This window comes from Oncorhynchus keta, chromosome 24 (assembly GCF_023373465.1).
Source record: "Oncorhynchus keta strain PuntledgeMale-10-30-2019 chromosome 24, Oket_V2, whole genome shotgun sequence".
Lineage (NCBI taxonomy): Eukaryota > Metazoa > Chordata > Actinopteri > Salmoniformes > Salmonidae > Oncorhynchus > Oncorhynchus keta.
Genome location: NC_068444.1, coordinates 45,520,619 through 45,548,039, shown reverse-complemented (window position 1 = coordinate 45,548,039; position 27,421 = coordinate 45,520,619). Strand labels below are relative to the sequence as shown.

At 42.8% G+C, this 27,421-nt stretch overlaps 1 protein-coding gene across 1 annotated transcript; it reads left to right on the top strand.

The window, feature by feature from the left end:
• The first annotated feature begins 365 nt into the window (after window positions 1-365).
• Window positions 366-24,913, top strand: LOC118357611 (angiotensin-converting enzyme-like). Its single transcript, XM_052478387.1, has 25 exons — window positions 366-805; window positions 6,464-6,631; window positions 6,863-6,950; window positions 7,947-8,090; window positions 8,274-8,465; window positions 8,827-8,924; window positions 9,137-9,306; window positions 9,425-9,648; window positions 9,964-10,108; window positions 10,255-10,353; window positions 10,982-11,104; window positions 11,356-11,567; window positions 12,508-12,644; window positions 12,919-13,077; window positions 13,286-13,373; window positions 13,823-13,966; window positions 14,167-14,358; window positions 14,644-14,741; window positions 14,852-15,024; window positions 15,292-15,515; window positions 15,812-15,956; window positions 16,058-16,156; window positions 16,421-16,543; window positions 16,741-16,925; window positions 24,343-24,913. The coding sequence occupies exons 1-25, from the start codon at window positions 578-580 to the stop codon at window positions 24,549-24,551; spliced, it is 3,867 nt and encodes a 1,288-aa protein (XP_052334347.1). The 5' UTR covers window positions 366-577; the 3' UTR covers window positions 24,552-24,913.
• Window positions 24,914-27,421: the final 2,508 nt, after the last annotated feature.

Sequence of the window (27,421 nt, the reverse complement as noted above, 5' to 3'; positions counted from 1 at the left end):
GGTAAAGAAGGGCGTGTGGGGAAAGAGGAGAAGAGGGGGTGGAAAGGGAGAGGAAAAAGGAGTGAGAGATACTGTTAATTAAATAAAGAGAGAGACAGGTAAAGAAGGGCGTGTGGGGAAAGAGGAAAAGAGGGGGTGGAAAGGGAGAGGAAAAAGGAGAGAGAGATACTGTTAATTAAAGAAAGAGAGAGACAGGTAAAGAAGGGCGTGTGGGGAAAGAGGAAAAGAGGGGGTGGAAAGGGAGAGGAAAAACGAGAAAGAGATACTGTTTGTAAGTGTGCGGCAGGCAGTGCTGTAAAGTGGAAAGGGGAAGGCTGCAGAAAAGTGTGGGCTGGGTTAGACTGCTAGCTACTTAAAAGGAGCTGGCTGTGGCGGCTCAGCATTGGAGGAACAGACAGTGGCAGTAGGAGAAGAGAAGCAGGAGGGAGACTGGGATGAGAGAAAACCAGGGAAGGTGTTCCTCTACTCTCCTCTCACTGCAACAAGTTCATTTTTAGGCAGCTTCTCCTACCTCCTCCTCCACTTTATTTTCTTGACTTTACTATCCTCTGATTGGAGAGACTACTCTAGGGCCAGAATGGCCAGAATGCTTTGGGCAGCAGTGGTGCTGGTACTGCCACTCTTGGGACTCTGTCAATTTGTCCTGCCACCCGAGTGGGTGCCAGAGGACTACCCTGCCACAGAGGTCGGGGCTGAAAGCTTTGTCACTGCCTACAATACCACCGCCGAGCTTGTCACCTACCAAAACCAAGAGGCCAGCTGGACATACCAGACCAACATTACGGCCCACAACTCCAACAAAAAGGTAGGACTCCTCCCCCCGGCCCCCCTTACCCACTCTGCACACAGCACACAGAGGTGTTTCAATGAAAGGTTGACAGTTGTTGGATTAGTTAGTCGTTAGCCTCTTCAGTCCAGTGCGAACCATTATGTACCAGTTAGAGTTGTGGGTAGCACTTTACTGTAGCCCTCTTATGCATGCATTCATAAAGGCTTTGTGAATGTTGCACAGCTGTTATAAAGGCTTTGTGAATGTTGCACAGCTGTTATAAAGGCTTTATGAATGTTGCACTGCTGTTATAAAGGCTTTATGAATGTCTCACAGCTGTTATAAAGGCTTTGTGAATGTTGCACAGCTGTTATAAAGGCTTTATGAATGTTGTACAGCTGTTATAAAGGCTTTGTGAATGTTGCACAGCTGTTATTAAGGCTTTGTGAATGTTGCACAGCTGTTATTAAGGCTTTATGAATGTTGCACAGCTGTTATAAAGGCTTCATGAATGTTGCACAGCTGTTATAAAGGCTTTATGAATGTTGCACAGCTGTTATAAAGGCTTTGTGATTGTTGCACAGCTGTTATAAAGGCTTTATGAATGTTGCACAGCTGTTATAAAGGCTTTGTGAATGTTGCATAGCTGTTATAAAGGCTTTGTGAATGTTGCACAGCTGTTATAAAGGCTTTATGAATGTTGCACAGCTGTTATAAAGGCTTTATGAATGTTGCACAGCTGTTATAAAGGCTTTATGAATGTTGCACAGCTGTTATAAAGGCTTTGTGAATGTTGCACAGCTGTTATAAAGGCTTTATGAATGTCTCACCGCTGTTATAAAGGCTTTATGTATGTTGCACAGCTGTTATAAAGGCTTTATGAATGTTGTACAGCTGTTATAAAGGCTTTGTGAATGTTGCACAGCTGTTATAAAGGCTTTGTGAATGTTGCACAGCTGTTATAAAGGCTTTGTGAATGTTGCACAGCTGTTATAAAGGCTTTGTGAATGTTGCACAGCTGTTATAAAGGCTTTATGAATGTTGCACAGCTGTTATAAAGGCTTTGTGAATGTTGCACAGCTGTTATAAAGGCTTTGTGAATGTTGCACAGCTGTTATAAAGGCTTTGTGAATGTTGCACAGCTGTTATAAAGGCTTTATGAATGTTGCACAGCTGTTATAAAGGCTTTATGAATGTTGCACAGCTGTTATAAAGGCTTTATGAATGTTGCACAGCTGTTATAAAGGCTTTATGAGTGTTGCACAGCTGTTATAAAGGCTTTGTGAATGTTGCACAGCTGTTATAATGGTTTTATGAATGTTGCACAGCTGTTATAAAGGCTTTATGAATGTTGCACAGCTGTTATAAAGGCTTTATGAATGTTGCACAGCTGTTATAAAGGCTTTATGAATGTCGCATAGCTGTTAGAAAGGCTTTATGAATATTGCACAGCTGTTATAAAGGCTTTATGAATGTTGCACAGCTGTTATAAAGGCTTTGTGAATGTTGCACAGCTGTTATAAAGGCTTTGTGAATGTTGCACAGCTGTTATAAAGGCTTTGTGAATGTTGCACAGCTGTTATAAAGGCTTTGTGAATGTTGCACAGCTGTTATAAAGGCTTTGTGAGTGTTGCACAGCTGTTATAAAGGCTTTGTGAATGTTGCACAGCTGTTATAACGGCTTTATGAATGTTGCACAGCTGTTATAAAGGCTTTATGAGTGTTGCACAGCTGTTATAAAGGCGTTATGAATGTTGCACAGCTGTTATAACGGCTTTATGAATGTTGCACAGCTGTTATAAAGGCTTTATGAGTGTTGCACAGCTGTTATAAAGACTTTGTGAATGTTGCACAGCTGTTAAAATGGCTTTATGAATGTTGCACAGCTGTCATAAAGGCTTTATGAATGTCGCACAGCTGTTATAAAGGCTTTATGTATGCATAAACATGGAGGCGAGTACTGTAAAGTCTTACTCAGTTGTGTTTGTCAGGGATGTTTGTTGGGTTGAGCCCCGCATGGCTTTACAACCAACCCTATTCATCCTCATCCAAAATGATATGCTCAGTTCCTCCCATTTCTGCCAACTCAGCTTGTATGTTTTCGGAAATCATCAAAAGAACCCACACACATGTGGTTTGAGCGTCTCCGAGTCTTGAATGAAGCCCGAGGGGTGTGGGGTGTGTGTGGAGAGGGTAGAATGAGGGTTGTTGTTTTGTTAGATGCCTATAAGTTCAAATGCCTGATTATTTTTCCAAGAATTGTACTGGTATTTGAGGAAAATGCAATTTCACAGGTTGATGCATAACATGGACTTCCTAGTACAAACAATTAAAGACTCTATAGTGCGGTTTAAATGGGACTTTTCAGAGTGGAGTAATGAGACATTTGCATGCTAGTGCCGCCTGTTTCTCTTTTACTGCTCCTCCCGTCTCACCATATGCTATCATGAGACATTTGCATAACCAAATGGGCTGGGGAACAGTGTTAGCTAGAGACTGTGAAAAATTAGAAAAAGTAAAGCCATCCAGGCAGTTGGGAAGGATCAATGAAACTGCGGAGGTGTGAGGCAGTAATCTGTCGCTCTGAGAGAGAAACAAACACACACACATAGACACACACATGCACAAACACGCATGCATGCAAGTGCACACACACACACACATGCACAAACACGCATGTGCGCACATACACACACACGCGCACCAGGCATCGAGCGTCTCTGCCAGTTATGAACGCTATTATTCCCCACACATCAAATATTGGATCAAAGGGAATCAGGGGTTTTGGTGTTCTATAAGATCTGGCAGGGTAGCCTTCCTGGTCTCTCTCCGAGTCTCCTCCCCGCAGGCTGTGACAATGGATTAGCATGACCCACCATCACGCGAGAGAAAGGCCTATTGACTGGTGGGGATGTACTGTAAAGTTAACACCAACACTCCATTCAACTTGGGCTGGGCCTGGGATTCCTACGTCACTGAGTTAATCTTTGTCTCAGTCCTGTCGTTGTGGATAAGGCGAAAATAGCAGAAACGTGCTGTTAAACTGTACCATGGTAAAGCATGGTAAGCAATTGAATTAGACTAGATGTATTCCCCTTGCAACTCTATGTACACACACACACACACACACACACACACACACACACACACACACACACACACACACACACACACACACACACACACACACACACACACACACACACACACACACACACACACACACACACACACACACACACACAGGTCAGTCCGGGATGTTAATATCAAGTAAGCTCTAAAAAAATGCAATGCTCAACGAGCACCACTGGTTGTGGGCCTCAGTTACTTTGAAATGCGGATGGAATATCAACTATCCAAAAAGTACATGATGCGTGTGCACCCAGGGCTGTCGAAGCAGGTCCAAATCCATGGAGTTGTGTTTTCAAAGCGTCTTCTTTCACTTCACTTCATAGAGCACAACTGAATGAAACATTCGTCCTCCTCAGAAAATCTGAAATAATATGAAGCGAAGAAGCACAGTACTTTATTTAGCCAAACACTGAGAGTACCATTTTGAATTTGACTGAGATTCCTAGTTTTTCAGAATTCCAACGTTCTAATTGGAACATTTGACTAACTCGTTGTAGGATACCTTTCCCTCCCCATTGGCCTTTTTACAAATTAACTTTATCTTGGCGAACTTTACAAGAGTGAACCTTGGGCCCTTTGGTTAATGACACTATACCTTACTGAATTACAGTCAATCTTTCATAAGTGAGTGAACACATTCAACAGCCTTGAGAGAGAGAGAAAGGGGGAGAGGGAGAAATATACAGAGAAAGAGCGAGAGAGAGAGAGAGAGAGGGGGGGGGGTAAGTCAACAACTTCTCACCTTATCTTTATTATCCTATTAAAAAAGAGAGGAGAGCTCAATCTGATGATATAATTGAGTGTGTGTGGCAGCAAAACCAAGTTTAAGAGAGGCAGAGAGTGGGAGAGAGGTCAGAGTTAATGCCTCAAATCTGGTACCAGTTTTCCGTCCAGCCCAGCAGTTAATCAGTGGCGGTAGAGACACAGAGGATAAGCTGGACCTCAATGAAAACATCACGTAACAGAAGCTACTGTCTTGTCAGCCCTGACAGGATGTCTATGTCCTGGGCTGTGACAGACAGCCCCCAGTGTCCTCCTGACAGTGACTCTATGCTTCTGTGGTTAAGATACAAATAACACAACTAATGGACTGGAGGTCCTGTTGGAGAATCTTCAACCGCTAATGCAGTGGACGTAGACAGAATGCGCCGAATATTCCCTGTAGGAAATCACAAACAAGAAAGGCGGCTGGGGAACTAGTAGGTTTTCAATTCGAGTTTTTAACAGCGCGGCAAAAACAACAGTACCCAAATGGGTTAAATGAACATTTATGGAGAGTGCACAAGAGTACACAAAGGGACAGTTTACAATGGACCAGTCTACCCAGTCCTAGGATCAAACACCCAGGAGGAAAAGGAGTTGCTTTGTGTGTTCCCCAAACATGATACTACAGTATAGGGAAACCCAAAACGACTGTCGCTTGTGGCATATTCACACTGGGTCCACATTGTAGCACACATGGGTGTGTGACTGTGTGTCATCTTGAGGTTATCATTCTCCCTGTTGGCCGTGTGTCATCTGTCTTTTGTTATCACACAGTACACCTTGTGTCGCCGGTGAGGCGTTCACTCTACTGTGAAAACACTCTTAACCCGATAACAAAGCAACACCATCTAATCTGTTTGTAATAGTCTAGTTCTTGGCAGGTAAAACACGTCAACTGTCAGAAGCAGTCACTAAGGTGAACTGAGGCGGTTTGGGCTGAAGCCTCTCAACCCCTTCGACGCAATTGTATTCCGCTTCAGTCAGTGTCATAATGGACAGGATAACATGGTATGTGTGTGATGCGTTGAGTGGCCCTGTCTTCCAGCATCCCTCGTGTATCATCAGCATTATCATACAGCAGAGCACAATGTTGAATTGACTGTATTCTACTCTAAAGTGGCCTTCCAGGACGATGTCAAGGACAGGTCTCACGTCTCATTTTATGAGTTTATGTACTGCCTACGTAGTAAGAGCAAGAGAGCAGTATAATGTCTGTGTGTTGTCCTTGAACTGAGTGATTCTGCCGCTTTCCTAGTTAAGTAGTCGTCTCCACTCCTTAATAAGATGCATAAGGAACTTTTTGATCCGGCCGGCCAGGGTTCTCTAGTCTTTGTACTCCCACTCAACCCCTGAGCTCTGACTGTTGTCACAAAGAGGGCCTTCTGGCCCACAGCTAACTGTCATGATCCCCATGAATATTCAATATGCTGTGGGCCTTTGCTTGGGATTTAGTGCAATGCAATCAGTCTTACGACACTAGACGAAGTAGGGAATAAGACAAATACAGTAGGAAAATGGAGGTAGGAAAATGATTGTGTGAGTGGCCATGATATAGAAAGAGAGACTGTACAGTTAGTGGATTCCTTGTTTCTGGGAAGTAGTTTTGTAATGGCTATTCATAGTTTTCTGAACAGAATATACAGCATCATCAATTTCCCTAAAACGATTGGATGTCAATGGTACCTGTGCGTTCTACTTCCGACTTGGACCGTGACTACTCAAGATACAGGATGCTGTGACGTGAGGGCCGTTGGGCTGCTACACTATAGTAACCCCAAAACCTGTCTGTGGTTACAGGTGGAATCTGATGGGTTAAAGCAGGCCTTCACAGAAGCCTGGGGGAAGAAGGCCAAAGAAACCTTCTCTGATATGCTAGTGGCCACCTTTAATGATGCTCTGCAGAGGCGTATCAAGAAGATCAACGTTCTGGGAGCGGCTAACTTACCTGCAGGAGAAAGACATGAGGTCAGTCTCATATTGTTGACATCTTTTTAGAGGAGCGCTACTACAAGCTTTGAGTCAGACTCAGAATTAGATGTTGTGTATCCATGTGATAGTGAAATGTCAACATGTCTGTAGCAGATGTTATAAAACATAATATGTTTAGTTCAGCTGTTGTAAGGAGAGCATCAGCAAGGTCTGAATGGATTCAGAGAGCAATTTTGTCTTTTCACAATCTCCTTATTATTTACCCAGTACAACGTCATACTAAGCAAGATGTCTGAAATATACTCTACTGCCAAAGTGTGTCCAAAGACAGATGAATGCTGGTCTCTTGAGCCAGGTGAGTGGGTGTCTTTGTGTAATTACAGTTATAATTACAATATTATGCTTATTGTAAAAATAAATGAGGGAACCTTAAGGGAGGATGGAATAACAAGTTAGGAAAAGGATGAGGGCAATTACTTTGAAGAGGTCTCTGGAGGATGTGGTTTAAGCTCTTTAGGAACATTGAAATGGCCAAGTACTGGTCATTACTACGGTGCAGAGCACGCTGACTTCATCAGTCATTCCCAATTACCTAGATGTTGGTTTAAACCCTGGCCTGTGGTTTGTGAGCTGTGCCCCCCAAAAAACGAATGTGAACTATCGTGTTGGGCCAAAAAACATAAGTGATTCAGTAATACGCCCACACAATCATTTTTGAACTTACTGTCAGTCATTTCCTAATGTCATGCAGTGTAATGGATGGAAATCAAACACCAACCGAATACAAAATGTTCTGACAGGCCTACTACACTGTGTACATTTTGACACCTTTAGTTCGGGGTGTCCTAAACTCGGTACCCTATAGGTCATGGAAATGGTTTCTGTTCACGTGTTCACACTCTAAAATTAGAGTCCACTTCCCCCAGATGATTCCTCATTTTACAATCGACTAAAGTTAACATTGGGTGGTCCAGGGTCCCTCATCCCAAAACAACGCCAGCCGTTGGATTACCAAACTCACTTTGTTCAGTGGCCTTCAACTTCCCTCTTTCCTCACCTTCACTTCCTGTACCCAACCTGTAAAATATCTATGGTTTTTTTAGGCCACTATCTGCCTCCGTCGCATCATCATAACTTAAGGCTAATCTCTTAGCAAATGTGTATTTTAGGCACCTCTCCCACTGAGAGGAGAGCATGAAGTCATCTAAACACTTCTACACCTCATTGTTTAAGAAAAGTTAAAACTACCATTGTTCTCTTTCCGTTGGCGCCGTTTGGAAATCCAGAAGTCCCCTGTGTGGGGAGTTTCTGTGTTCTGTAACTGAGGGTCTCTTTGACTTTGCCTCCACAGAGCTGACAGAGATCATGGCCAACTCACGGAGCTACAAGACACTGCTGTACGCTTGGGAGGGTTGGCACAATGCATCGGGTGTGCCACTCAAGGCAGAGTATCCAAAGTTTGTGGAGCTTAGCAACAAGGCCTATAAAGCTGATGGTACAAAATATCACGTTGACCTTACATATGGTTAAACCCCACAACGGTGTCATTGTGAATGTCACTATTTCTAGCATATTTCATAGGCATTGTACGTTTGGTCCATGGTTGTAGTGAGGGAGACAGATGGACAAGGGGTGAAAGGTCATTGTTCATAAACATGTGGTTGTGCTGTCTCTCTAGGTTTTGATGACACGGGAGAATACTGGCGCTCGTGGTACGAGTCACCGACTTTCGAGAGTGACCTGGAGGCTATTTACAAACAGATACAGCCGCTTTACCAGAATCTTCACGCCTTTGTGCGCCGCAAGCTCTACAACCACTACGGCCCGAAATACATCAATCTTAAAGGACCTATCCCTGCTCATCTGCTAGGTGAGTTTACCTTTGCATTTCATTTTGAACTTATAGCCAATGCAAAATGTTCAATCACTCATTTATCAGCTGTTTTGTCAACTTAATCTCACTCCATCAAAGTTTAGCATTAACTTAAGGTGGTGCCCTGAGTTTTTCCTGACCACTTAGCCCTGACCTGGGCCGTGCTTATAGACGTTACTATCAGACACATAATGTAGGTTAGAACAGGCCCTGCGGTTTCCTGGTCAAGTCACGTAGTCAGGAAACATCAGATGCTACCTATAGCCCATTGCTCACAGTGTTTGTGAATAGTGAGGCTCGGCGAGTAGATTTATTAAGCCTCTGGCTAATGCTAGGTGCGTGTGCTTCATTTCTTCAGGAAACATGTGGGCACAAACCTGGAACAACATCTATGGCATGATGATCCCCTTCCCCGGCAAACCCAATGTGGACGTGACAGATGAAATGATGGCCCAAGTAAGCTGGTGAAATTGGAGAAATGGTTATCAGCTCAGTTTACATGTAGATCACTGGGTGGGAAATAGTTTAATGTTAAGAAATGGCAAAATAAAATCCCAAACTCTTGTCTAGCCTAGTTGAAATCATTTGTACCAACTCAGAATTCATCCACTGAAAGTCTGTTAAGCTTGGCTGTATATACCTGAAATACAATGATTTCCTCCTCCTAGAACTGGAATGCTACTCATATGTTCCGGGTGGCTGAGGAGTTCTTCACCTCCCTGGGCCTCATCAAAATGCCCCAAGAGTTCTGGGACAAGTCTATGTTGGAGAAGCCAGACAATCGGGAGGTGGTGTGCCACGCATCTGCCTGGGACTTCTACAATAGAAAGGACTTCAGGTGAGCAAGTGGAAAGGGGGTTATGGAAATGAACTCCGGAGTCGAGGAAAGAGAGGCTTCAGTTACCCGATGCTATGAAAATGAAATGTCTTCATATGTGATGTTTCCTCACATTCAGGATCAAACAGTGCACCACAGTCAACATGCAGCAGCTTTTCACAGTGCACCACGAGATGGGCCATGTTGAATACTACTTGCAGTACAAGGAACTCCCTTATAGCTTCCGCCGCGGGGCTAACCCAGGTTTCCATGAGGCAATTGGTGATGTCATGTCCCTCTCTGTGTCCACGCCTAAGCATCTGGCCAGCATCGGCCTGTTGCCCAATGTGACCAATGACAACGGTACGCAAAAATAAATCTATGGCACACTGTTATAAAACAATTGGATTTTTGGTGGTTAGTAAGTTAGTAGGTACAGTGTTGCCAAGTAAGTAACTCACTAAGTAGCTAAGTAAAGTAAGTAAGAAATTAAGAGAGTAAGTAGTATGAAAGTAGCAGCTTAAGTAAGAAAGTAAGTTAGTATGTAAGTTAGTAAGTAGTTATTTAGTTAGTTACCGACTTGCTTGCTTACTTACTTAGTGAGTAAGTTACTTACTTACTTAGTTATTGTGGTGGTTATTATTTTTGTGTGTGATTTAATTGGCTTGTTCATTGTAGAGAGCGACATCAACTACCTGCTGAAGATGGCTCTGGAGAAGATAGCCTTTCTCCCCTTCGGCTATCTCATTGACCAGTGGAGGTGGAGTGTGTTTAGTGGGCGCACCCCCCCAGAGCGCTACAACGCAGACTGGTGGCACCTCAGGTAAGTGCCAAGAAAAGACTCAACATTACCAAAGTTTGCGGAGGGAAATTGTTTTATATCCAAGATAATAGTAAATTTTATACAATGGGAATATGTTTCATTTAAAAAAACATTGTTGTTTTGTCTTCCCTTGTTCACTTTTCAAGGACAAAATACCAGGGTATCTGTCCTCCCACCAAACGCACAGAGGAGCACATGGATGCTGGAGCCAAATACCACATTCCAGGAAACACCCCATACATCAGGTAGGATTCTCTTTCAAACCATCGCACTTCTTTCCTCATATCCACATACAGGTCATTTTATTGGTGATTATTATGCGCATACACTTCAGGAATAAAGACCACTGAGGGAATATACATATTTCGAATATGCATTCATTCATACATTTTTTTTATCCTCAAATGTCATCAATCCTCAAACATTCCCAGAACATTAGATAAGATTCACATTAAGTTATAGTTTGGGTTTTATCTAACATTAGGTTGATAGCCTCCCAAAAACATTGAAATCATGTTTTTGATAACAACATATTTTTGGAACAAAACAAATATAATGTTTTAAATTAAATATCCTTGGAATGTTCTCCTAACATTCACTAAAATGTTAACTTTTAAAGAAAAGGTGACTGTTTCTTGCACCCCAAAATAAATATTGTATAATCATCTGGACAGTTCATATTTTGTGATATCCCTACAATGATTCCACAAGACTATTCCCACAACCGAATGAAACATTTTGGGAACCTTTAAAAAAACAGTCAAAATGTGTTCTGGGAGCTTTCTTACAATATCAGGCGAATGTTTTATGCGAACAAACCAATTTTGGTTTGCTGGGATGATTGATTCAAGATTGTTGTTTGGTCTCCTGCAGATACTTTGCGAGCTTCATTCTGCAGTTCCAGTTCCACAAGAAGCTTTGTCAGGCAGCCAATCAGAGTGGACCCCTGCACACATGTGACATCTACCAGTCCAAGGAGGCGGGAAAGATTTTAGAGTATGTGTTCTGTTATTGCCTCTCTTAGAACATTCATTACAGCCATATAAACAATGGTGTTACCTGATCAAGTTAAGAGATGAGACACAAAATATATTTAATCTCAAATGACCCTAAAATGTAGTCCCCCCCCCTAACTGAATCAGTCATAAAACATTGTCCCTAGACTTGCTAAAGCTAAACCATACAAAGCTACATTAGTAAATGAGGCTTAACACATTTCCCCATGTGGCCTCTGTTGAATTTGAAAGGACGGTCCTTAAATCCGGAGAATCAAAGCCCTGGACACAGGTGCTCCAGGAAGCCGTCGGAACAAACAAGATGGACGCCAGTGCCCTGATGGAATACTTTGGTCCCATCATCACATGGCTGGAGGAACAGAATGCAGCGACGAATGAGACCCTGGGCTGGCCAGACTTTAACTGGGTTCCACCCGTACCAGAGGGCTACCCCGAGGATATTGGTAAGCCAGTAAACAGGTTTAACCGAAGGAGGAGGAGGATTTTTCCATCAAATAAAACATGGAGAATTCCAAAAGTCAACCTTTAAATTTGGTGGAGGAAAATGATCATCTTTCAATGTGATTTATATGGTTATTGATGATATAGCTGATGACAAGTGCACTATAATGACCTTTTCAACATGGTTACTTTGCATTGGAAGAAGTCTGCCCCTCCTACTTTTGGCAGATGCATCAATGTTTTTTCCCCACTTGATGGATTCATTCATTTTATTTGTCAGATAAAAAAACATATATACACACAGTACAGAGTTTCAAACAGGAAAATATCAAATTCAGTTTATACGATTGTAGGACAAATGAAGGAAAATCTTAATCTATAACCTTTTGTTTTGTTAGATTTTTGATTTATTTAACTCTTTATTCTAATTCATTTATTTGTGTATTCATTTTGTTTCTTCTTTTTTTATTCCATTTTCATTTTCTGACAAAGAACGGTGTTAAACTCTCTATACCATCTGTCTATAATTCTAATATGAGCCCTTCATTGTTGGTGATTCATCTATTTTTGTTGTTGATTGATTCCACTTACATGTTGATGAAATTGTAGGCAGTGCAATTATTATTGTGATTGTTGTAATAGTTATTATCAATGAACATGATAACGATAATAATTGTGTTACTGGTGGTGGGTATTGTTTTCCATTGTTTGGACATTACATTGAGAACTCTCATTGTTGCAAACTAAATTGAAACCTCGTGCTGAAAATCAATAAAATGATTCTTCAAACAAATTCACTTCTCTCTTAAATCATGCATGGATGTCACTGGAAGATGAACCTTTATACAAATTCAAGCTATACCCTCAGATCTTAAGTTAGAAACAGGCCACAGTCACATAGCCATGTAGCTTAAATGTACCTGTACCTTTCTCTTAACCTAGACAAGATTGCAGATGAGGTGCAGGCTAAGAAGTTCCTGGAAGAGTACAACAGCACTTCTGAGGGGGTCTGGAATGCCTACACTGAAGCATCGTGGGCCTACAACACTGACATCAATGAGGAGAACAAGCAGAACATGGTAAGAGTTGGGTCTGGTGTCTTAATGGCGCATCGCACTCGCTCATACTGTACACATTGGCAATTGGCTTTCACACAACTAACCCACAGCTCAAAAACTGCTCTTAGTATCGATGAACCAGGGTTTGAAGGAGCTACAGGATGAGCAGGCTTTTGTTCCAGCCCAGCATTAACACACTAGATTCTACTGCACATCCTGCAGCTTTTCTGGCCCATTTCTTGCACTTGGACAAATCAATGGACCGTTGTGACGAGTGAGTGTATTCTGTCTCCAGCTGCAAAAGAACTTGGACATGTCTATCCACACACTGACCTACGGAAAAGAGGCCCGCAAGTATGACACCACAGACTTCCAGGATGGTTCTGTGAAACGTATCCTGAAGAAACTCAGTGACATCGAAAGAGCAGGACTTCCCGACGAGGAACTGAAAGAGGTAAGAATGGGTTGTGTGCTTTTATTGACCCAATACCTTTGAAATGATCCCCTGTTCATTGACACAAAAATCAAGGGCAAAATCACACAGTACATTAACCTCAATCGTTAATGAAATTACGCCTCAGCTATTTAACAGGTACGTAGGACTATAAAATGTTTTTAGGGCAGTCGCAAGTTCTTATGCCGTTGATTTGCTTTTTTATTAGTACAACATTCTGCTGGCGAACATGGAGACCAAGTACAGTGTGGCTCAGGTGTGCAGAGCTAATGGGACTTGCCATCCACTGGACCCAGGTAAGATCCCACAATACACTTGCTGAAACTCAACACTTACCTAATTAAAAGGTCCATCTATTGTCCATTTTTCGAACTGGTTTGTATTATTAGTCCATGTGATATTTGTTTTACATCCAAGATATATATATATATATAGTAATAAATATAACAACTTATCTAGATAACATTTGGCAAAAGAGGTGTCAACTAACTCTGCAAAACCAGACAAATATGAAACTTCAAAGAGGTTTGTCTCAGTTTTTTAACTGTGGTCATGTGGTCAAGATACACAAACTTTTTTAATTGGTTGGTCTGGGTCTTGTTTTTTTTCCTCTCACATTTTTGGGTCTTGATCTCATCATGGCCTTTATACACTTGTTCTGGGTCTCAAATGGTTGGGTCTGGTCTTGGTTTGAGTCCCGAGAGTTCTGGTCTTGACTCTTTCTCTGGTTTGTGTCTTGTTTCAGACCTCCAGCAGATTATGGCTGAGTCCAGAGACTATAATGAGCTGTTATTTGCCTGGCAGGGCTGGAGAAACGCCTCTGGCAGAGAACTGCGACAGGACTACAAGAGATATGTTCAACTGGCCAACAAAGCTGCCACTCTTAATGGTAAGGTCTTCAAAATAAAAGACCCAAAGACATTTCTACAGAGGCTGGCAGTTGGTAGGTTTTCTAATTGGTTCAGGAAGGGTTTCATCTACTAATATGAAAAAAATAAGCAATAGGGAGCAGCCCTGTCGGCCTCCGCAATCTACTTATGTTCTATTCTGGCACCGTATGCTCCTTCCCTCTAATGCTTCTGTTCATAGGACACTCTGATAACGGGGCATTCTGGCGCTCCCTGTACGAGACCCCCACCTTCGAAGAGGACCTGGAGCATCTGTGGAAGGAGCTGGAGCCCCTCTATCTCAACGTGCATGCCTACGTGCGCAGGTCTCTCTACAAAAAGTATGGCGGCAAACACATCAACTTGAGAGGGCCCATCCCTGCCCATCTTCTAGGTGAGACCAAGAGTCAGAATCCCGCATGGATTCCAGCACTAAGGCCAAAACTCTTGTTATGTATGACCATTGCACATTGATATTCTACTGTTGTTTTGTGGATGTTCCTTGAGCATGACATTGATTGTGACAGGTCCACCAGGCTAGGGATTGCGCTGGCTCTGAATCTAAATCCCACTGTTTTTAGCTCTGTCAGGGGTGCAAGGTTGAAAGATAGCTAATACCTTTTAACATTTGTTTAGTTATGGATAAAACAGCACAGCCATGTTTCTCTTGTCCTATCAGGTAACATGTGGGCGCAGACCTGGTCTGGCATCATGGACTTGGCCATTCCCTACCCCGATGCCACACAAGTAGACGCCACACCAGCCATGATAGCCAAGGTAACAAATTTGACCACTACCAGTTTTTCTGTTTAACGGTGGGATATTATTGCGTTTCCATGTGACCTGACCAGGTAAACCTTATTGGCTTTCCTCAACTTTCCCCACAGGGCTGGAATGCCACCAGGATGTTCCAAGAGTCAGACAACTTCTTCACTTCTCTGGGGCTGCTGCCCATGCCTCCAGAGTTCTGGGCCAAGTCCATGCTGGAGAAACCCAAGGATGGACGCAATGTGGTGTGTCATGCCTCCGCCTGGGACTTCTACAACCGCAAAGACTTCCGGTAATTTGGAGGGATGTAGAGTCTGTAGCTTTCTTAGTGCAGTAAAACATCAGAAACTTTGCAAGGAGCTTTGGAACTCTTGGTGAATGCGGTTGGGACTCACATGTACAGGATTGCAGGTGTGAGTTTCACTTGAGGTACCCCCACCCGTCATCGTTGTATTCTAACCCGTTCAACTTTCAAGATGTGTTTGCGTTCCCCATGAAAAACAAAGATGGCTGCCCTTTTTGGCCATTCAAATGATGAGTTCATATGCTTCCTTTCCAGGATCAAACAGTGCACCGTGATAACCATGGATGACCTCATCACCGTTCACCATGAGATGGGTCATGTGCAGTACTTCCTGCAGTACAAGGACCAGCCCATATCCTTCCGCGAAGGCGCCAATCCAGGTTTCCACGAGGCCATCGGTGATGTGCTGGCCCTGTCTGTCGCGACTCCCAAGCATCTAAAGGAGATTGGTTTACTGGATGTGGTGGAGGACAACGCCGGTGAGCTCTTACTTATGAATCATTTGGACTCTGCCCTGCTTTTTTCCCTGTCATAAATATGAGGAAAATAAAGAAGCATTGTTTTGCAAGGTACATTTTCAATTCACTACCAAGACCTTCCAACCGGAAAAAAAATAGTTATGTGACGACAGCATAGCTGCAGACAGAGCATCAACAAAATATAATATTTTAAAGCAGTCTGTGTGGCGAACATAAATTAACTAGCTATACGCTGTGATTGCACTGTGAATGTGCTATGCCACTCTAAACGTGAATGTGTCTGTTCATTTCCATAGAGAGTACGATCAATTACCTCATGAGCATCGCCCTGGACAAAATAGCCTTCCTGCCCTTCGGCTACCTGATGGACCAGTGGAGGTGGAAAGTGTTTGACGGGCGCATCTCTGAGGAGGAGTACAACAAGGAATGGTGGAATATGAGGTAAAGACCAGTACTTTTAGTGAATAACCTCCATCCTCCATATCTCATCTATCTAAAAGAAAGACTGAATTGTTTCTTTGTACTGTGTCTGTCCCTTCCAGAATGAAGTACCAGGGCTTGTGTCCACCTGTGGCCCGCACTGAGCAGGACTTTGACCCAGGTGCAAAGTTCCACATCCCTGCTAATGTGCCCTATGTCAGGTACGGTGTCTGCCATGGTGTCTGCCACATTTATTACTGGAGATGAAAGGAGATGAAATCAGTGGTGCAATGTACATGCTGAAAACAATAGTGAGCCAAATGTTCAACGTTAAGTTACCTAACTTCAATTTGATCACTTCTCTTTCTTGCCCATAAAACACAAGTAGGCCTACATTGCATGAAGTGACATTCGTTCATAAAACAGATTGGTTTTGTACGTGAGATGCAGTGGGAACGTCATGTGACTGTGTGTCTTCCTATCAGGTACTTTGTGAGCTTCATCATCCAGTTCCAGTTCCACCAGGCTCTGTGTAACGCCGCCGGGCATGTCGGCCCTCTCCACGATTGTGACATCTACCGCTCCAAAGAGGCAGGGAAACTTCTAGGGTCAGTACTGTGCACACCCGCAAAACAAGTAGCATTCTATCACCGCGAGGACAGCACTGTCAATATTTGAATGTGATAAATGACGTCGTTTTGGAAGTTACCGTATTTGTGAGACTATAGTGAAACAGACAGCCATTCTGATAGACTCTTTGGACTTGTTTTACCTGTTGTATCCTTCCTTTCCGTGTGTTTTGCAGTGACGTGATGAAAGTGGGTTTCAGTAAGCCCTGGCCTGAAACGATGGCCATGATCACTGGAAAGTCCATCATGTCTGCTCAGCCACTGGTAGAGTACTTCAAACCTCTCACTGACTGGCTGGAAGCAGAGAACAACAAGAACGATGAGGTCAGAGGCTGGCCTGAATACGACTGGAAACCACCAAGTGAGTATGATAGCTGGCTTTAAACGCTATCCTCAACTACATTTCAACTTCCTTCATTGAGGGAAATTGCACTTAATGACAACATTATGGGGTCAGGATTCAGACACCCGCGCATAGCTGATGTTTTATCATGTCTGAGGTGTAACTGCGTTGGAGCTGTCAAAATCGGGCAGCCGGTGTTCTTGTGATCATTTGCACAAAGCCACACCCGTCCCACTCGCATTAGAAGTTCAGAACGAGAAAGTGTAGTCTACATAAAAATGATGACGCTCAAATTGAAACTAATTTAAACAAAATAATTAGGAATTCTATCAGCCTAATCGAGGTGTAGATTGTGCTTGTGGATTTGACAGCTCTAATGTAGTTTCACCTTGGACACAGACAAAACAACTGCTATCAATCAATCAAATGCATTTATATCAGCAGATGTCACAAAGTGCTTATACAGAAACCCAGCCTAAAACCCCAAAGACCAAGCAATGCAGATGTGGAAAAAGGGTGGCTCGGAAAAACTCCCTAGTAAGGCAGGAACCCAGGAAGAAACCTAGAGAGGAACCAGGCTCTGAGGGCTGGCCAGTCCTCTTCTGGCTGTGCCGTTGGCGATTAGAAGAGAACATGGCCATTAAGGCTACATCGTTCTTCAAGATGTTCAAACGTTCATAGATGACTAACCGGGTCAAACAATAATTACAGTGGTTATAGAGGATTCAACAGGTCAGCACCTCAGGAGTAAATGTCAGTTGGCTTTTCATAACTGAGCATTGAGACAACATGTGAGGTAGAGAGAGAGAGATAGGGTTGTAATAGCAGGTCTGGGATAAGGTAGGAGCTCCGGTGAACAGGTAAGGATTCCATAACCGCAGGCAGAACAGCAGAAACTGAATCAGCAGCACGACCAGGTGGACAGCACGACAGGAACAGCCAGGAGTCGTCAGTCCAGGTAGTCTTGAGGTATGTTCCTAGGGCTCAGGTCCTCCGGGAGGGGAAAAAGAGAGATGAGAGAATTAGAGGGAGCATACTATCACACAGGACATCAGATAAGACAGGAGAAATACACCAGATAGGACAGACTGACGCTAGCCCCCCGGCACACAGACTATTACAGCATAGATACAGGGGAGGGGTCGATGGACATCATGGTCCCATCCGACGACACCCTCAGACATGGCCAATCAGGCAGGATATAACCCCACCCACAACTGGCCAAAACACAGCCCCCATACCACCAGTGCCAGACTATACTCAATCATATGACCTACTAAAGAGATAAGACTTAAAGGTTGAGACTGAGTGTGCATCGGCAGACAATTTCATCAAATGTGAGCGCTATAGGAGATAGCCCTGGCTCCAGCATAGAAATTCTAGGAACAATAAGGAGACCTGCGTGGTATGTACGGCAGGACCAAATCGGACAGATAAGTAGAAGCAAGTTCATTTAATGTTTTGTAGGTTAGCAGTAAAACCTTGAAATCAGCCCTTGCCTTAACAGGAAGCCAGTGTAGAGAGGTGAGCACTGGAGTAATATGATTGAATTTGGGGGTTCTAGTCAACATTCTAACAGATGTACTTAGCATTAGCATTATCCCGGTAGCCGGAGAATAGAGCATTGCAGTAGGCTTATCTTGAAGTGACAAAAGCATAGATTAGCTTTTCTGCATATTGTTTTTACAAAAGGTTAGAGTTTCGCAATGTTACAAAGATGGAAAAAAGCTGCTCTTGAAATATTTTTGATATTTTCGTCTCTTTGTTTTTTGGACATAGAAATAGGTCTGTCTCTGTTTTGTCCGAGTTTAAACGTTTAAAACAATTGCTGCCATACACTTATGTCTGAAACACATGCTTCCAGGGTAGGTTATTTTTGGGCTTCATCATGTTTCATCGAAATGTATGGCTGTATGTCGTCTGTATAGCAGTGAAAGTTGACAATGTGTTTCCGAATGATATCACCAAGAGGTAGCATATATAGCATATATAGTGAAAACAATAGTGGTCCTAAAACGGAGCCTTGAGGAACATCGAAACTTACCATTGATTACGCTACAGCCTTATTCTAAAATGGATTAAATAACAAAAAATCCTGAGCAATCTACACAAAATACCTCATAATGAAGAAGCGAAAACAGATATCTTATTTACATACGTTTTCAGACCCTTTGCTATGAGACTCAAAATTGAGCTCAGGTGCATCCTGTTTCCATAGATCATCCTTGAGATGTTTCTACAACTTGATTGGAGTTCACCTATCGTAAATTCAATTGATTGGACATGATTTGGAAAGGCACACACCTGTCCGTATAAGGTCTCACAGTTGACAGTGCATGTCAGAGCAAAAAGTCAGGAGGTTGAATTAATTGTCCGTAGAGCTCCGAGACAGGATTGTGTCGAGGCACAGATCTGGGGAAGGGTACCAAAAAATGTCTGCAGCATTGAAGATCCCAAGAGCACAGTGGCCTCCATCATTCTGAAATGGAAGAAGTTTGGAAGTACCAAGACTCTTCCTAGAGCTGGCCGCCCAGCCAAACTGAGCAATCGGGGGAGAAGGGCCTTGGTCAGGGTGGTGACCAAGAACCCGATGGCCACTCTGACAGAGCTCCAGAGTTCCTCTGTGGAGATGGGAGAACCTTCCAGAAGCACAACCACCTCTGCAGCACTCCACCAGTCAGGCCTTTATGGTAGAGTGGTCAGACGGAAGCCACTCCTCAGTAAAAGGCACATGACAGCCCACTTGGAGGTTTCCAAAAGGCATCAACAGTAAAAACTTTCAGATCATGAGAGACAAGATTCTCTGGTCTTATGAAACCATGATTGAACCATTTGGCCTGAATGCCAAGCGCCACGTCTGGAGGAAACCATCCCTATGGTATGGTGGTAGCAGCATCATGCTGTTGTGATGGTTTTCGGTGGCAGGGACTGGGAGGCTAGTCAGGATTGAGGCAAAGATGAACGGGGCAAAGTAAAGAGAGATCCTTGATGAAAACCTGCTCCAGAGTACTCAAGACCTTAGACTGGGGCAAAGGTTCACTTTCTAACAGGACAATGACCCTACGCAGACAGCCAAGACAACGCAGGAGTGGCTTCGGGACAAGTCTCAATGTCCTTGAGTGGCCCAGCCAAAGCCCGGACCTGAACCCGATCTAACATTTCTGGAGAGACCTGAAAATAGCTGTGCAGCGACGCTCCGCATCCAACCTGACAGAGCTTGAGAGGATCTGCAGAGAATAATGGGAGAAACTACCCAAATACAGGTGTGCCAAAGAAGTCTCGATGCTGTAAATCTGCTTCAACAAAGTACTGAGTAAATGGTCAGCAAAAATAGGTTTATAGAAATTTTTAAAAACTGAAATACTATTCAACGTCATTATGGTGTGTTGGGTGTACATTGATGAGGAAAAAAAACAATTTAATCAATTTTAAAATAAGGCTGTAAGGTAACAAAATGTGGAAAAGTTGTAGGGGTCTGAATTCTTTCCGAATGAACTGTATCTACAAAAGTATGTGGACACCACTTACAATTAGTGGATTTGGCTATTTCAGCCACATCCCTGGCTGACAGGTGTATAAAATCAAGCACACAGCCATGCAATCTTCATAGACAAAGATTTACAGTAGAATAGCCTTACTGAAGAGCTCAGTAACTTTTAACGTGGCACCATCATATGATGCCACTTTTCCAACAAGTCAACACACCTGTCCTCGGGTTGTAACACTCAATACCGAGTTCCAAACTGCCTCTGGAAGCAACGTCATCACAATAACTGTTTGTCAGGAGCTTCGTGAAATATGTTACCATGGCCGAGCAACTGCACACAAACCTAAGATCACCGCAGTGCCAGAGTGGTGTAAAGCTTGACGCATTGGACTCTGGAGCAGTGAAAATGCGTTCTCTGGAGTAATGAATCACTCTTCACCATCCGACAGTCCGATGGGCGAATCTAGGTTTGGCGGATGCCAGGAGAACGAAATAATGTTCCAACGTCTAGTGGAAAGCCTTCCCAGAAGAGTGGAGGCTATTATAGCAGCAAAGAGGGGACGATCTCCATATTAATGCCCATGATTTTTGGAATGAGATGTTTGATTAGTAGGTGTCCACATACTTTTGGTCATGTAGTGTATCTTTCCGACCGATAAGATCTAAACCAGGTCTCCAATCAAAAAGATTGTGGTGATCGATGGTGTTAAAAGCGGCACCAACGCCTAGGAGCACAAGAACAGACTCAGAGTCTTGGTCTGACACCATTAAGAGGTCCTTTTCCACCTTCATGAGTGCAGTCTGAAATCATATACATTATTTGTCTTGAGGAAGGCAGTGAGTTGCTGAGCAACAGCTTTGTCAAAAATGTTTTAGAGGAATGGGAAATTCGATACAGGCTGATAGTTTTTAACATTACCTGGGTCAAGGTTTCACTTTTTCAAGTGAGGCTTTATTACTACCACTTTTAGTGAGTTTCATACACATCCGGAAGATAGGGAGCCATTTATTATTTTCAACATAGGAGGGCCAAGCACAGGAAGTAGCTCTTTCTGTAGTTGAGTTCGAATAGGGTCCAGTAGGACAACTGAGGATTGGAGAAAACTGCATATTGAAAGAGGAGACTGTAATTTGTTTTCTAATGATCATGATCTTTGCATCAAAGAAATTTGTGAATTCATCACTGCCGAAGTGAAGGCCATCCTCACTTGTTGAATGCGGCTTTTTTAGTTAGCTTTGCGACAGTATCAAAAATAAATGTTGATTGTTTTCATTCTCCTTAATCGGGTTGGAAGAGTAGGCTGATCGAGAAGCAGTGATGGCTTTATGATATTGCACGGTACTGTCTTTCCAAGCTATTCGTAAGACTTCCAATTTGGTGGAGAGCTATTTCCGTTCCAATTTTCTGGAAGCTTGTTTCAGGGCTCGGGAATTTTCTGTAAACCTGGGAGCTAGTTTCAGGGCTCGGGAATTTTCTGTAAACCTGGGAGCTAGTTTCAGGGCTCGGGAATTTTCTGTAAACCTGGGAGCTAGTTTCTTATGACAACTGCTTTTGTTTTTAGCAGTGCGACTGCATCTAGGGTTTTACACAAAGTTCAGTTTAGATCATCAGTTAGGTAGTTAACTGATTTTTGTACTCCTAAATCCTTGGGTAGGTGGAGGGAGTTTGGAATAGCATCTAGGAATGCTATGCAGGTGTCAAGTAGTGCAGATCTGATAGAATCTACCCCTAAAGCTCAATATTGACATTACAGATGTAGGATCTTCATTTGAGCCTTTTTGCTACAGAAGGAAAATAATCCTGCAGCAACAGGAAATGTGAATTATTATGTGAATTATAATGAATAGATATATATACATACCGCACCAGTCAACAGTTTGGACACAGCTACTCCTTCAGGGGTCATTCTTTATTTTTAGGATTTTCTACATCGTAGAATGATATTGAAGACATCAAAACTATGAAATAACACCTCCTGTATGGAATCATGTAGTAACCAAAAAAGTGTTAAACAAATCAAAATATATTTTAGATCCTTCAAAGTTGCCACCCTTTGTCTTGATGACAGCTTTGCACACTCTTGGCATTTTCTCTACCAGCTTCACCTGTAATGCTATTCCAACAGTCTTGAAGGAGTTCCCGCATATGCTGAACACTTGTTGGCTGCTTTTCCTTCACTCTGCTGTCCAACTCATCCCAAACCATCTCAATTAGGTTGATATCGAGTGATTGTTGAGGCCAGGTCATCTGATGCAGCACCATCACTGTCCTTCTTGGTCAAATAGCCCTTACACAGCCTGGAGGTGTGTTAGGTCATTGTCCTGTCCTGTTGAAAAACAAATGGTAGTCCCACTAAGCACAAACCAGATGGGATGGCGTATCGCTGCAGAATGCTGTGGTAGCCATGATTGTTAAGTGTAAATAAATCACAGACAGTGTCACCAGCAAAGCACTCCCACACCATCACACCACCTCCTCCATGCTTCACCGTGGGAACCACACCTGCGGAGATCATCCATTCCCCTACTACACATCTCACAAAGACAGATTTTCACCGGTCTAAAGTCCATTGCTTGTGTTTCTTGGCCCAAGAAATTCTCTTCCTCTTATTGGTGTCCTTTAGTAGTGGTTTCCTTCAAGCAATTTGACCAAAAATGCCTGATTCACGGAGTCTCCTCTAACAGTTGATGTTGAGATGTGTCTTCTACTTGAACTCTTTAAAGCATTTATTTGGGCTGCAATCTAAGGTGCAGTTAACTCGAATGAACTTATCCTCTGCAGCAGAGGTACCTCCAGGTCTTCCTTTCCTGTGGCGGTCCTCATGAGAGCCAGTTTCATCATAGTTTTTGTGACTGCACTTAAAGAAACTTTCAAAGTCATTGACATTGTCCTGATTTACTGACCTTCATGTGTTAAAGTAATGATGGTCTGGCATTTCTCTTTGTTTATTTGAGCTGTTCTTGCCATATTATGGACTTGGTATTTTACCTAATAGGGCTATCTTCTGTATGCCACTTTACCTTGTCACAACACAGCTGATTGGCTCAAACACATTAAGAAGGAAAGAAATTCCTCAAATGTACTTTTGAGAAGGCACACCTGTTAATTGAAATGCATTCCAGGTGACTACCTCATGAAGCTGGTTGAGAGAATGCCAAGAGTGTGCAAAGCTGTCAAGGCAAAGGGTGGCTACTTTGAAGAATCTCAAAAATCAAATATATTTGGATTTGTTTAACACTTTTTTTGTTACTGCATGATTCCATATGTGTTATATCGTAGCTTTGAAGTCTTCACTATTTTCTACATCTGAAAATAAAGAAAAACCCTTGAATGCGTAGGTGTCCAAACTTTTGACTGGCACAGTATGTTTTTTTTTCCCAATGCATCAGAGCTACCAAAATTCCAATGTCAACTTGAAACCAATGCCTTTGCAGAGAAACAACTGTTGTCAGAGCTTAAGCATTGATTTTTAGGGGTTTGAGGCGCCTAGCAATGAAATCAATCCCTCCAATCCATCATGTACTGATGAGTTCCTGCTGAAAGGACGAGTTCGAGATTAGATAGAGGGGAGACAGGACTCAAATGAGAGAAATCCAATAGGTGGAGAGAACATTGGAGAGCAATACACAGGGATGTGGAAAAAGCCGAGGAAGAGAACACGATAGCGGAGAAAATAGAATGGGGTTAGAAAAAGGGGGGGAGCACAAAATTGAGAGACCTATGTTCTCAGACCCACTGACTGTACAACATTTAAATGGAGGAAAGGATACGAAAAATATACTCTTTCCTTTCTAAATATGCATCAAATAAGCTGTTCTGAGTTTCGGCACTAGCAGTCGTGAAAAGTAATGTAGGATAAGAGTGAGTCTTTTCTAGCTATAAGGCTATTGATGGGGGTATGATGCCACAACCTGATTTGCATCACTCACCTCTGTGTGTGTTCCCAGGTGACAGCTCAGAAACATCCCCCCCAGCCCCAGAAGAGGGTAAAGTTGACTTCCTTGGGATGAGTCTGGACGGTGCAGGAGCTGCAGCAGGCCAGTGGGTCCTACTGGTCCTGGGTCTGGTGCTTCTAGTGGCCACCATCCTCCTGGGCTACATGTACAAGAAATCAAAACGGAGAAATCTGTCCTCATCTGAGCTGGAGCTGAAGTGAGTCCACACTTACTAACCTTATTGGAAGATCCCCCTTCACCTGGCAACAGCAATGTCATCATCAGTGTTTGTTTGTACCGTGCATCCTGATTGGTTCATTTATTATTCTGTTCTGCTTCTCGCCTAAATTTGATGTCTGTATATTTATTGTATACATTTGGAGTCAAAATGATTTTGACTATGCAAAGAACAAAGAAGCTAACAGTTTTGTAATTTATTTGTAATATTTTAAATGCTGAGCCTGGGGAACAAATGTTTCAAGTAATTGTTTGTAAAGTCTTTAATTGTGTATACATTGTTTTTGTAATATTTGATTTGATCAGTGAATACTTTGCCTTTCTAGAATAAAGAGAGAGAAATGTCCATTTGCTCTGTATTCATTGGCCAATTATGTTCTGTGTGGCAAGAATAAATGGATTAAAAACAATCAATAACATATTAATGTGTTCAATATTGCAGGTAATAATGAGTAATATATTCAAATCAAATAAGGGGGAGTAATAAGGGGTAATTAAAAAATATATTTAATTATAGTACATCGAAAAAGCACAATATAAAATAACCACCATACACTATACATCCCCCTTCCTCCCCAGCCACTGTGTGAGTCAATTGAACCTCTGTAGCAACCACAGATGACTGGACAAAGAATATCTTAGCAGAATATCTATGGTGTCTCAGGTGACGGCTACTGGAGTGGTCACCCAACTGTCTGGATGCATACCAAATGGCACCCTATCCCCTATTTATTGCATTACTTTTGACCAGGGCTCATAGGGTTCTAGGCCCGGTTTCCCAAAAGCATTTTTAAGGCCAAGTTCGTCGTTAGAACCTTCGTAGGTGCATCGATACATCTCCAAGCTGTTTCCATCTTTAGTAAAGTTGCACTTGAAAAGGATCGTTATCAATCAGATCAAGCGTTAACCGGCGATAGCCTATACAGATAGCCTGGGACGGCAGCGTAGCCTAGTGGTTAGAGCGTTGGACTAGGACTAGGTTGCGAGTTCAAACCCCCGAGCTGACAAGGTACAAATCTGTCATTCTGCCCCTGAACAGGCAGTTAACCCACTGTTCCCAGGCTGTCATTGAAAATAAGAATATGTTCTTAACTGACTTGCCTGGTTAAATAAAGGTAAAAAAATTAAAAAATACGCGCACAGCTGATGTTTTGGAGGTGTAACTGCTTTGGAACCTTCCAATCAGTGAGCAGCTGCTTTGGAACCTTCCAATCAGTGAGCAGCTGCTCTTGATCATTGTCACGGAACAACATCTCACATTCCAGTGTTCGGAGTTGTAAACAAGGCTGCATGGGATTTCTCTTAATTAGACAACGGCAATGTCCACTTTAGGTAAAATGCCAGGAGCAGCTTGTGGATTTGACAGCTCTAACACAGTTCTACCTCGACATCACAAACACAACCGCCATGCTTAGGCGGATCTGATTGTCTAGATCTGAACGAACAGATATGCTTTTGAAGTGTGTCGTTAGATTTTTTGATTATTTTTGCCTTTCCGCATCACTTTATACACAGAAGATCTCCGCTAAACAGAATCAAGCTGACAGATAATAACTTCGGAACGAAGCTGACTACAATTGTAAAATTGTCAATGTCTTTGCAAATGTTACAAACAAGCAAAGCATAAAAACATGTTTCAAATGACCCGAGATGACTGCATTGAAAGATACATACAGTAGGCCTATAGGCTAAACAGGGTTTATACATTTAAATAAATGTCATGTTCAGTCTATTGAGTTATATTTTGCTAATTGTAGGCTACACTGTCAAATTTTTTGCCTCAATATACAGTACATGACCAAAATTATGTGGACACCTGCTCGTCAAACATTTCATTCCAAAATCATGGGCATTAATATGGAGTTGATCCCTTCTTTGCTGCTATAACAGCCTCCACTCTTCTGGGAAGGTTTTCCACCAGATGTTGAAACATTGATGCTGGGACTTTCAGCCACAAGAGTATTATTGATTAGGGCGATTAGGCCTGGCTCGCAGTCGATGTTCCAATGAATCCCAAAGGTGTTTGTTGGGATTGAGGTCAGGGCTCAACTGCAGGACAGTTAAGTTCTTCCACAACGATCTCGACAAACCACTTCTGTGTGGACCTCGCTTTGTGCATTGTCATGCTGAAACAGGAAAGGGCCTTCCCCAAACTGTTGCAACAAAGTTGGAAGCACAGAATCATCTAGCATGTAATTGTATGCTGTAGTATTAAGATTTCCCTACAATGGAACTAAAGGGCCTAGCCCGAACCATGAAAAACAGCACTAGACCCTGATTCCTCCTCCACCAAACTACACAGTTGGCACTGTGCATTGGGCCAGGTCTCCTGGCATCCACCAAACCCAGATTCGTCCATCGGACTGCCAGATGGTGTGGCTTGATTTCCACTGCTCCAGAGTCCAATGGTGGCAAGCTTTACAAGCCAGGCTTATGTGCAACATCTCGGCCATTGAAGCCCATTTCGTGAAGCTCCCAACGTACAGTTCTTGTGTTGATGTTGCTTTCAGAGGTAGTTTGGAACTCTTTAGTGCTTAAGCACTCCCGTTCTGTGAGCTTGTGTAGCCTACCACTTCACGGCTGAAGTGGATTTAACTTCTTAGGGCTGCAATCCCGTTAACGGGATCGATATGACAACAGCCAGTGAAAGTGCAGGGCGCCAAATTCAAAACAACAGAAATCTCATAATTAAAATTCCTCAAACATGTATCTTATACCATGTTAAGGGTAATCTTCTTAATCCCACCACAGTGTCCGATTTGAAATTGGTTTTACAGTGAAAGTACCACAAACGATTACGTTAGGTCACCACCAACTCACAGAAAAACACAGCCATTTTTCCAGCCAAAGAGAG